Source organism: Electrona antarctica, assembly GCF_951216825.1.
Source record: "Electrona antarctica genome assembly, chromosome: 10".
NCBI lineage: Eukaryota > Metazoa > Chordata > Actinopteri > Myctophiformes > Myctophidae > Electrona > Electrona antarctica.
In genome coordinates this window covers 52,613,179-52,624,252 of record NC_136791.1, presented here as the reverse complement: position 1 = coordinate 52,624,252, position 11,074 = coordinate 52,613,179, and the positions used below count along the sequence as shown (strand labels likewise).

At 41.0% G+C, this 11,074-nt stretch overlaps 1 protein-coding gene across 1 annotated transcript; it reads right to left on the bottom strand.

Annotated features, from left to right (window-relative positions):
- Positions 1 to 1,175: 1,175 nt before the first annotated feature.
- Positions 1,176 to 9,517, bottom strand: LOC306931466 (uncharacterized protein; the record flags this gene model as incomplete). The annotated part of the gene is made up of 15 exons (XM_079512866.1): positions 9,443 to 9,517; positions 9,298 to 9,330; positions 9,086 to 9,127; positions 8,860 to 8,910; positions 8,479 to 8,520; positions 8,124 to 8,195; positions 7,993 to 8,034; positions 7,835 to 7,894; positions 5,648 to 5,821; positions 4,546 to 4,662; positions 2,782 to 2,874; positions 2,620 to 2,676; positions 2,068 to 2,145; positions 1,789 to 1,824; positions 1,176 to 1,297 (listed from the first exon to the last, which is right to left on the bottom strand). Exons 6-15 carry the CDS (start codon positions 8,173 to 8,175, stop codon positions 1,176 to 1,178), a joined length of 831 nt encoding a protein of 276 aa, XP_079368992.1. The 5' UTR covers positions 8,176 to 8,195; positions 8,479 to 8,520; positions 8,860 to 8,910; positions 9,086 to 9,127; positions 9,298 to 9,330; positions 9,443 to 9,517.
- Positions 9,518 to 11,074: the final 1,557 nt, after the last annotated feature.

Below are 11,074 nucleotides of genomic sequence, written 5' to 3'. Positions count from 1 at the left end.
CCATACCCACTGAGCCTTTTTCCGGCTAATAGACGTCTAAAAGACGTATTTTCAGCTACTATACGGCTAGGCTAAAAAAAAAGGTAGAAAAGTGGCTAAAAATGAAAGTTTTTTAGCGGTCTAGGCTTTAGCTTAGACGTCTAATAGACGGATAAACCACGTCTAGGTCTATACGCCTGGTCTAATCTTATACCATTAAATAACCACTATCAAACGTCTAGTCCTAGACGTCTATATTTTAGACGTTTGCCATATTATACCAATTTTATACCAATTATAGACTAGACGTATTTTATACGTCTATACACTTACTTCAATATCTAGTCAAATTAATTATATAAAATAAAATCTAATTGACATGAAACCAAAATTAAGTAGATTAAACACCTCAAAATGTAATGTTGACACAGGTTATCTTCAAAACAGATCTTACCTTGATGCATTTATTCCCAGGATTGAGACCATTATTTGAAACATGTTTCAGTGTAACACTAATGATTTTTTCTTATATTTTAACAAGCTGGATATAAATAGATAATGTAGACATTGATTTACTTTGAACCATCACGATCTTTCAAATGCAATTTCAACCACAAAACATTTTTCAACAATTAAAACATACAAAAGTGTGAACACATTTTTTTTAATTTGAGTTAGAAACACTCAATTGCACGCACTTATACAATATGTAAAAAATAATAAATAAAACAAAGTACAAACTGACTGAATACTGCAAAAAAAAAAGTGCTTCAAAAGTGCATCAACGATCAACAGCAGTGGGGTCCAGGTTCCCTGAGGGAGTTCCAGGGGGGACTCCAATTGAACGACGTACAAAATGGACCCTTATGGGTCTGTAACTCAGTGTGTACAAATGGACTATTTGGTTCCATTTATGAAACTACACAAATACAAAGAGTTAAATTAACATTGATTTTACAATATAAATGGGGGTCCCAGAGATAGAAATGCCATTAAATGGGGTTGGTAGACTAATATGCATGTCAAACTGGGGGTCCTTGAAAACAAAATGGTTGAGTCACTGCTAGAAACGTAAAAATCTTCTTATGGGGGTCCCTGGCATATATTTTCTAATGGGGGTCCGCAGGCTAATGAGTGTCAATTTGGGGGTCCTTGACAAAATATAAAAAGGCAAAAGAGTAGACTGACATAACAGTCTACTCTTTTGCCTTTTTATACCCTCCACCACCACTTCGAGCCGGGGCCTGCTTGAAATAGTCAGCCGTTGTTGTGCCGACCTGGCCCTCCGTTGCTCCCGGAAATGTCTTCCGAACGATTTCTGCAATCAGAATAATGACAAATGTTATCGTCATACGTGACAGTAATATAATATAATCTGTAATAGAGATGTCCAAGTATACTCCAGAATAAAGGACATAAAGGACGTCAGACAAACATTATATGAACAATCAAACAACTGGCAAAGACAATTGTTCATGTTACCGTTAATTAGGGGAAAGAAGGGTGTTTTCTTGAAGGGCTTCTTCTCCTGCTGCCCACCACCCAACATGTTAAAAAGGCACATCAGGCCATTGGTGAAAAGTCTGAAAGATATAAAACACACTCTTGTGAAGTGCCAATCTGCTGAGCACATTCTGTGCTTAAACAGACAGTCATACACTTGAAGCTGTACATAGTGGCTAATACACCCATAAAAATACAACAAAATAACTACATTATTTATATATATATATATATTATATATATATACACACACACACACACACACCACAATTAATTTATCCATTCAAATGGTACTTCCATTCTTACTTTTCTCTGTCAAGGGGTAGTCAAATACAGTCTTGTCTGTGAAATTATAGAATGTAACAATAAATATTTGCTGAACATGTAAAAGATCCATTTCCTAATTATGATGTATACAACCATCAATACAAATTATAAATTGACGCTTGTTTGAAAAACCTGTGATGTGGGCTATGTGATGCTTTACTTTGGCTGGTGAACATGTGAATAAACATTGTGTTTTACAAGTTCAAAATCGTCCTCTCCCCCCCAATAATGTTCATGCCTAATGTCATCAAAACGTACTTGTTTGAATCCTGTGAGTTTTTCTTTTGGCTTGAACGTTTCTGGGAGAGGCGGAGGAGGGCGGAGGGCTTGGAGTCTCTGTTGGTGGAGGGGGAAAGGAACTTTAAAATTCACCAGTTATATCACTGTGACGTTGTTTTGACTGAAGCTAAAGTTGTTTCGATACCGGTATCGGTTACTCTACTCGGGACGATACCACCCTCAAGTACTCTCTGAGCCGAGTACCAAAACATCGAAATGACAACAACAACGAATGCAACGGGAGCAAGTCTGACCCAACACTGAAGCAAATGGGCAAAAACAGCCAATCTACAAGCAAAAATGACAACTGACTTGACAATGACATTTAAATTGGGGAAAAATAAGTGGTTACTCAACGACAAAATTAAAACTATTCGTATTGGTACTTGGTATCAGCGAGTACTAAAAAGTACTTGTACTCGTACTCTGTCTGGAAGAAATAAAAGGTATCGGGACGCCAACTGAGTTTGAAAAATAACGTAAATCATTGCAATAACATCTCAAAATCTCGACTTTTCCGTGTACACTTACTGGTGGATCTCTGGGATCTTAGCACATCCCTGGCTACTTGGGTAAGCCGGCTCTCACCTGCACAAAAAGGATGTACAGATTGGAATATCTATAGATAATTTATAATAAAGAAATACTTAAAAATCACCCTTGTGAGCACAGCTATAATCAATCAAAAATTACCCATAAGAGTCCTGGCTGTGCGGCCTGGGGTCCTGGTTCTGCAGCCCGGGGTCCTCTTTGATGTTTGGACCGGGGTGTCAGGACTAGTATCCACTGTTGTACAGGGGTTAAGGCAAAACAAAAAAGACGGAAAATTATTTTCAGACCATGACCCAATATCTGATGAGTCACAAATAATTCCCATAATGCTTTGGCCCACTGCTCCTCCTTGTGGATGTCTTACGGAGACAACATTTTGTCCAGGAAGTAAGTGAGCTTCTTGTCTCCCATGTGGTAGCGGCCGGTCCAATTGAGCGATAATCATGGAGGCCTTGGCAGTGAAACTTAGGCCTCGGCCATAGCACTCTGGATCTTTTGCAAAACGGATATTTTCGTCCTCCGTTTTAGAAAGAATCACACCCGTGTGAACTGAGTGGTGTAAGGTATTATATAGCCTGATCAGCTGTGTTCTGACGTAATGTCTGACGTAATGAAATCAGCATCAACCATGCTCATTGTTTTTGCACAGACAGACAGACAAACAAAGCCAGTTGTAGGAGTGGTTTACACCACTCAAAACTCCCTGCCCATACGACAGAGATATCTTGGTCCACACCCAAACGCAGAAACGCATTGAACACAGGATAAAATCACTGCAGTAGCAGGATGTCACGCTAATGAGCGGTGACATCGTCGTTTCTCAAAAGCTCCGTTTCGCATGACTACACAGCTCCACCGATCCGATATTTTCGAAAATCTTCACTCATTTATCCGTTTAAAAAAACCTCAGTTTGAGTGGCCGAAAACGCCGTTTGCGTGTGGCTGAAAGGCCCAAACGCACAGAGAAATCTGCGTTTTGCAAAAGATCCAGAGTGGTGTGGCCGAGGCCTTAATGGAGGCTTGGACGCGACTGCCTTTGACAGCACAGTCAAAAAAGATGAAACACCGCAATGAAATGTTTGCATTTGCACGACTGTATGGGTAACTTTTGTGAGAGTAATAAATACTCTCAAATCTCTGATTGACAAACATAGCAAGTGTTCCGCTGTGTAATTGAATGCAACAGACACAAGCACTTTTGACAATTACAAAAGGTTGTTTTGAGGAATCAATCTGAATGGTTGAAACAGCTTTGTACCCGTGCTTAAAACACGATATTTCAACGGCTAATCAAAACAAAGAATTCAGCCGTGCTTTTCTCTCAGAGCGCAGCAGACTCTGTGCATCCGATTGCATTTTTTGGATGCTGCTATGATCCATGCGGAAAAACTTAATACTTCAGTGGTAAATGAAATCCGTTCTACTTTTAAGTCAGAATGGCAGGGGGAAATCTAATCGAACACAACACTTTGGCAGTGGTGTTTCGTGCAGTAAATAGAAAATGTACAAGCTCACAGCGTGTAGCATTCGTGATACGCTGTGAGATTGCAGATCTGTTATTTACTGTTTGCGCAAAACACCGGCACGCAACAAAGTAGACCTATAGCTGAGGCCAGAACTTCTGTGTCGCCACGTCAGTTACATTCAGCAGCATGTGGTGCAATCTGAGCAGCTGATCGATCTAAACATGATTTGAGTGGGAATGGATGCTTGGTAGTTTGGACTTTAGAGACATCACTTGACTAGTAGCAAGTATATGCTGCATTTTGATGACTTCATTTCATTCACACCGTGGCTATGACTACATACACCCGCCACCCCCCTTTTTGAGTGGTGCAACCACTCCTATAGACAGCTATGTGTGTCCCTGGGTCCCTGTTCACTGCTATAATCAATCAAAATTACCCTGTGGGGTCCTCGGTTTGCGGACAGCGGCCTTCCGGGACACAGGTGTCCTCCCGGATGCGTGGGTCCTCCCGGATGCGTGGGTCCTCCCGGATGCGCAGACATGAGGACTATTCACTGTTGGAGCAGGAGACATAGCACAATTATTTGTTTTCCTAACTTAACATCAGCACTATTGTGACCATTCCAACCTATACATGTAAACACTGTCAGTTTCTCTGAACAAAGTTAGGTTGTATTGAAAAAAGTAGACACTTCACAATCCCTTGTGATCACTGCTAAAAATCAATAAAAATTACCCTGTGGGGTCCTAGGTTTGAGGACAGCGGCCTTCCGGGACACAGGTGTCTTCCGGGACACAGGTGTCCTCCCGGATGCGTGGGTCCTCCCGGATGCGTGGGTCCTCCCAGATGCGCAGACACGAGGACTATTCACTGTTGGGGCGGGAGACATAGCACAATTATTTGTTTTCCTAACTTAACATCAGCACTATTGTGACCATTCCAACCTATACATGTAAACACTGTCAGTTTCTCTAAACAAAGTTAGGTTGTATTGAAAAAAGTAGACACTTCACAATCCCTTGTGATCACTGCTAAAAATCAATAAAAATTACCCGTGGGGTCCTAGGTTTGAGGACAGCGGCCTTCCGGGACACAGGTGTCCTCCCGGATGCGTGGGTCCTCCCGGATGCGTGGGTCCTCCCGGATGCGCAGACATGAGGACTATTCACTGTTGGGGCAGGAGACATAGCACATTATTTGTTTTCCTAACTGAACACCAGCACTATAGAGGGTATGCGTGTGACTTCATAAAACCCGGAAGTTATGCAAGAACACCTACTGAGTGGCAAAAACCTACTTTCTGGCCATGACAGCCCATACATCCAAACAGAAAGGTTGTATTAGATTGCATTAAACGACGAGATTAAACTCACTTTGACACTCGATATGCCATTCACTTTATGCATGTGCATACCCTCTATTGTGACCAGTCCAACCTATACATGTAAACGGTTTCTCTGAACAGACTTAGGTTATAATGAAAAAATTAGACACTTCACAATCCCTTGTGATCACTGCTATAATCAATAAAAAAATACCCTGTGGGGTCCTGGGTGTGCGGACAGTGGTCCTCCTGGCTATGCGGCCAGGGGTCCTCCAGGCTGTGCGGACAGGGGTAATCCTGGACATGTTGAAAAGGCTCCTCCTGGAGCCGTGGACAGGGGTCCTCCTGGCTCTGTTTTTTGGAATCTTTGGAGTCTCAGGACTATCCACTGTTAGTAAAAAAAAAAAAAAGTTATTCTAACTTACAGACACTTGTGATTTGACCACTCCTATAGACAGCTATGTGTGTGTCCCTGGGTCCCTGTTCACTGCTATAATCAATCAAAATTACCCTGTGGGGTCCTCGGTTTGCGGACAGCGGCCTTCCGGGACACAGGTGTCCTCCCGGATGCGTGGGTCCTCCCGGATGCGTGGGTCCTCCCGGATGCGTGGGTCCTCCCGGATGCGTGGGTCCTCCCGGATGTGTGGGTCCTCCCGGATGCGCAGACCTGAGGACTATTCACTGTTGGGGCGGGAGACATAGCACAATTATTTGTTTTCCTAACTTAACATCAGCACTATTGTGACCATTCCAACCTATACATGTAAACACTGTCAGTTTCTCTGAACAAAGTTAGGTTGTATTGAAAAAAGTAGACACTTCACAATCCCTTGTGATCACTGCTAAAAATCAATAAAAATTACCCTGTGGGGTCCTAGGTTTGAGGACAGCGGCCTTCCGGGACACAGGTGTCTTCCGGGACACAGGTGTCCTCCCGGATGCGTGGGTCCTCCCGGATGTGTGGGTCCTCCCGGATGCGCAGACACGAGGACTATTCACTGTTGGGGCAGGAGACATAGCACAATTATTTGTTTTCCTAACTTAACATCAGCACTATTGTGACCATTCCAACCTATACATGTAAACACTGTCAGTTTCTCTGAACAAAGTTAGGTTGTATTGAAAAAAGTAGACACTTCACAATCCCTTGTGATCACTGCTAAAAATCAATCAAAATTACCCTGTGGGGTCCTAGGTTTGAGGACAGCGGCCTTCCGGGACACAGGTGTCCTCCCGGATGCGTGGGTCCTCCCGGATGCGCAGACATGAGGACTATTCACTGTTGGGGCAGGAGACATAGCACATTATTTGTTTTCCTAACTGAACACCAGCACTATAGAGGGTATGCGTGTGACTTCATAAAACCCGGAAGTTATGCAAGAACACCTACTGAGTGGCAAAAACCTACTTTCTGGCCATGACAGCCCATACATCCAAACAGAAAGGTTGTATTAGATTGCATTAAACGACGAGATTAAACTCACTTTGACACTCGATATGCCATTCACTTTATGCATGTGCATACCCTCTATTGTGACCAGTCCAACCTATACATGTAAACGGTTTCTCTGAACAGACTTAGGTTATAATGAAAAAATTAGACACTTCACAATCCCTTGTGATCACTGCTATAATCAATTAAACAATACCCTGTGGGGTCCTGGGTGTGCGGACAGTGGTCCTCCTGGCTATGCGGCCAGGGGTCCTCCAGGCTGTGCGGACAGGGGTAATCCTGGACATGTTGAAAAGGCTCCTTGGACAGGGGTCCTCCTGGCTCTGTTTTTTGGAGTCTTTGGAGTCTCAGGACTATCCACTGTTAGTAAAAAAATATATATATATTCTAACTTACAGACACTTGTGATTTGACCATTCCTATACTTGTACACATTTTATATGAACAGTGGCATATCAATTTATAATGAAAAAATCACACCCGTGTGAACTGAGTGGTGTAAGGTTTTATATAGCATGATCAGCTGTGGTCTGACGTAATGTCTGACGTAATGAAATAAGGTAAGGTATTATGTAGCCTGATCAGCTCTGATCTGACGTAATGAAATCACACCCGGATGTGATTTCACAACTGGCTTTTTCTGCGCAGAGAAAATGACCACGGTTGCTACGGTCATCCAGTTCACCCGGGTGTGATTTAATTACGTCAGAAATTATTTTGAACATAGCAACCATGGTCATTTTTTTATGCACACAAAAGCCAGTTGTAGGAGTGGTTTACACCACTCAAAAAACATATTGCTGTAGACAATCACTTGGAGTTCATGAAAAAAGGTTGTATTCAGACATTAATACTTACATGGGATGTAATTTAAATCTAATATATGTAATCACATTTTGGGCATAAGGTGTATGGTTTGAAATCAATTAACATGCTATGTAAGTATACCTGGTGTTGAACTGTGGCAAGGCGCATTGAGGATGGTGATGGGCGAGAGCACCGTATTACCTGGGGAGTAGAATTATTCCAGCATTATTATTGTGGTATTGAATTTCACTGAACTGACTTTACCCCAAAAACTAGAAAGGAGTAGATTACAAACTCACGAGAAATCTGTGTGACAGAGTCGACTTCTTCTGGAACCCATGCTGATAAAAAAGGTGGTAAAGAAAAGGAAACAAATTACAAAACAAAACAACTGAAAATCATAAAAGTTGACTATTGAAATTATTCTTACATTTGTCATTAAGGTCAATGAAGGTCTCAGAATGATCCGCATACAGGTCCATTGAGAATGGATTATCATGGCCTAAAACAAACAAATTAAAGGTGCGTAGGAGAACAGCCAGTTCCCCGACGTACTGAAAAAGGAAATAACTCCCGCCATCTTCAAATGCAGTAGAATATTTTATTAAGGGAACAGTCACATTGGCTTGGGTGTGTTTAAAAATAGAAATAGCTGCAAACGTAATATCGGCTGACGGCCAAATTCAAACTACACATAAACACGAGTAATCTGTTCTAGTCGTTTATAAACTACTCACCAGTTAAAGTTGGACAATGTTTAACAATACATTGGCATTGAGAATTACCTGGGACAGTAGTTTTGGCCTTGGGTTGGGTGTGAACAAAGGCTGTAACAAATAGAATAGAAAATAGCTCACATTACTCTAAACATGTCATATTTGGTCACTGCTAGACTCAAACATTACACATGTACAAGACTATTACATTATAGATGTTTAGTAACTACAGACAAAAATGCTTTTAGCCAGTTACTGTTAGACATGTTAAACAATAAATTACAATTTGCAATTACCTGGGAAGGTGGATTTGCCTGCTTATATAATATCGGCTGAAGGCTAAACTACACATACACATTTAGTCAATTCTAGTAGGTTTTCAACTACTGGCATTTTCTTTTTTTTAGGGTCAGTTAACATGTTTAACAATACATTTGCATTCAGAATTACCTGTGGTGGTTGCCGTTTTGGCCTTGGGCTGAATCTGAACAAAGGCTCTGGCTGTAACAAATAGAAGTTGCTCACATTACTCCAAACGTCAAATTTGGTCAAGCCTTGACTCATCAAAATGTACAAGATTAATAAATTTCTTTTTTTTTTCTTTTTTTACAGAGAACAATGTTTTTAGCCCATTACTGTTGGACATGTGAAACAATACATTATAATTGTTAATTACCTGTGGTGGTGGATTTGGCTGCCTTTTGAGAGTTGACAAGGGCTTTAAAAAATAGAAATAGCTCACATTACACCAAACGTCATAATATCGTAATTCATCAAACTACAGATATACACGATTAATAAATTGTACTTGTTTATCTTCTGCTGGCAAAAACATTTAGGTATAGTTGAAGTTGGTCATGTTTAACAATACATGGCATTGAGAATTACCTGTGGTGGTGGATTGTTGCAGTGGAACAGGGCCTTAAAAAGACAATACACAAACATTTGTTATAATAGTTCATTAGTAGCCTACGTTGAAAAGATTTGCGGGTTATTCTTTTTTTGTCTGTGTATATCTACCATCACAAATTACCTGTTGTGTCCTTGTGACCTTGGCCTAAACATCAGCAGCACAGGGAACTACAACCAAGCTGTAAAGGACCTGAGAGACAAGGCAAGAAGGGCATTCTATGCTATCAAAAGAAACATCAAAATAGACATCCCAATAAAAACCTGGCTTAAAATACTAGACTCCGTGATAGAACCAATTTCCCTCTATGGTTGTGAGATCTGGGGACCATTAGCAAACCATGACCTTGAAAAATGGGATAAACACCAAACCGAGACCCTACACACAGAATTCTGCAAATCCATACTCCGTACCCAGCGAAAAACACCAAATAATGCATGCAGGGCAGAATTAGGACGATACCCACTCATAATCAAAATAAAAAAAGAGAGCACTTAAGTTCTACAACCACCTAAAAGAAAGCGACCTAGATGCACTCCATAAAAAGGCACTCACACACACAGCGAAACTCTAGAGAGATGCCCCCTCAGCCAGCTGGCCCTGGAACTCCGGGCACAAACGCAAACAGAGCCACGAGATAGAAAACCCATTGGACTAAACCAAATTATAAAACAGCAAAAGGAAAACTACCTGACACATTGGAAAGAAGCAACACAAAAGCAGAGTAAACTAGAATGCTATCTGGCCCTAAACAGAGAATACGCAGTGGCAGAATACCTGAGCACCGTGACCGACCCAAAACAAAGAAAAATCCTAACTAGGTACAGACTCAGTGAGCACAGTCTTGCGATCGAGAAAGGCCGTCATAGGCAGACCTGTATCCCGAGAGAAGACAGACTATGCACCCACTGCACACAAAATGAAGTGGAAACCGAGCTACACTTCCTAACCATCTGTCCATTGTACCAAGACATCAGAGACACATACTTCCCACAGATTACAACCACACACGGAGATTTTGAAAACATGACCAATGACAAAAAACTCCCATATCTGCTGGGCGAAGTACAACAATGTGCAAACACAGCAGCAAGATTTGTGAGTTGCTGTGATAGAAGGATATCAAACGGAACACAACCACCCTAAAGACTAATCATTGTGTATATTCCTGCACTATACCTGCATCCAGTGATCTAGGTACAATATAGAAATTGATCTATTGAAGATTCTGACGTTCAAATGTACATATTTTTTGTTTTGATTGTATTGATGTATTGTTGTATTGTGTTTTCTGCTTTGGCAATGTAAACGTATGTTTTCTCATGCCAATAAAGCCCTTTGAATTGAATTGTGTCCACAGTAGTCACCCCCTTCCTAATTTTTTTGGGTGGTTCTGGATATAGGGGACCTATTAATTGACAAACATAAGATTGACAAATGCAATAAATGACTGTTATCAGAATTTGAACATTATGTGTAATGTAAAAAAAAAAGGAAACTCAGCTGATTACCTTCAACACAATCGCTGATTATTATTTTTTTATTACACGAGTGGTTTTCCGCTGTGTCGCCATGTTCTGCAAATTGAAAAATAATTAACCTCCGATCATCATTCATGGATATTCTATACAAACTGATAAAAAAAAATGGCATGCAATAGCATGCATTTCCTAAATAGGTTGCACTGTGACCCACTACAGACAAAAGCTGAAAATGTCTCAAATACATATTGAAATTGAGCTTGATTAGTTGTAA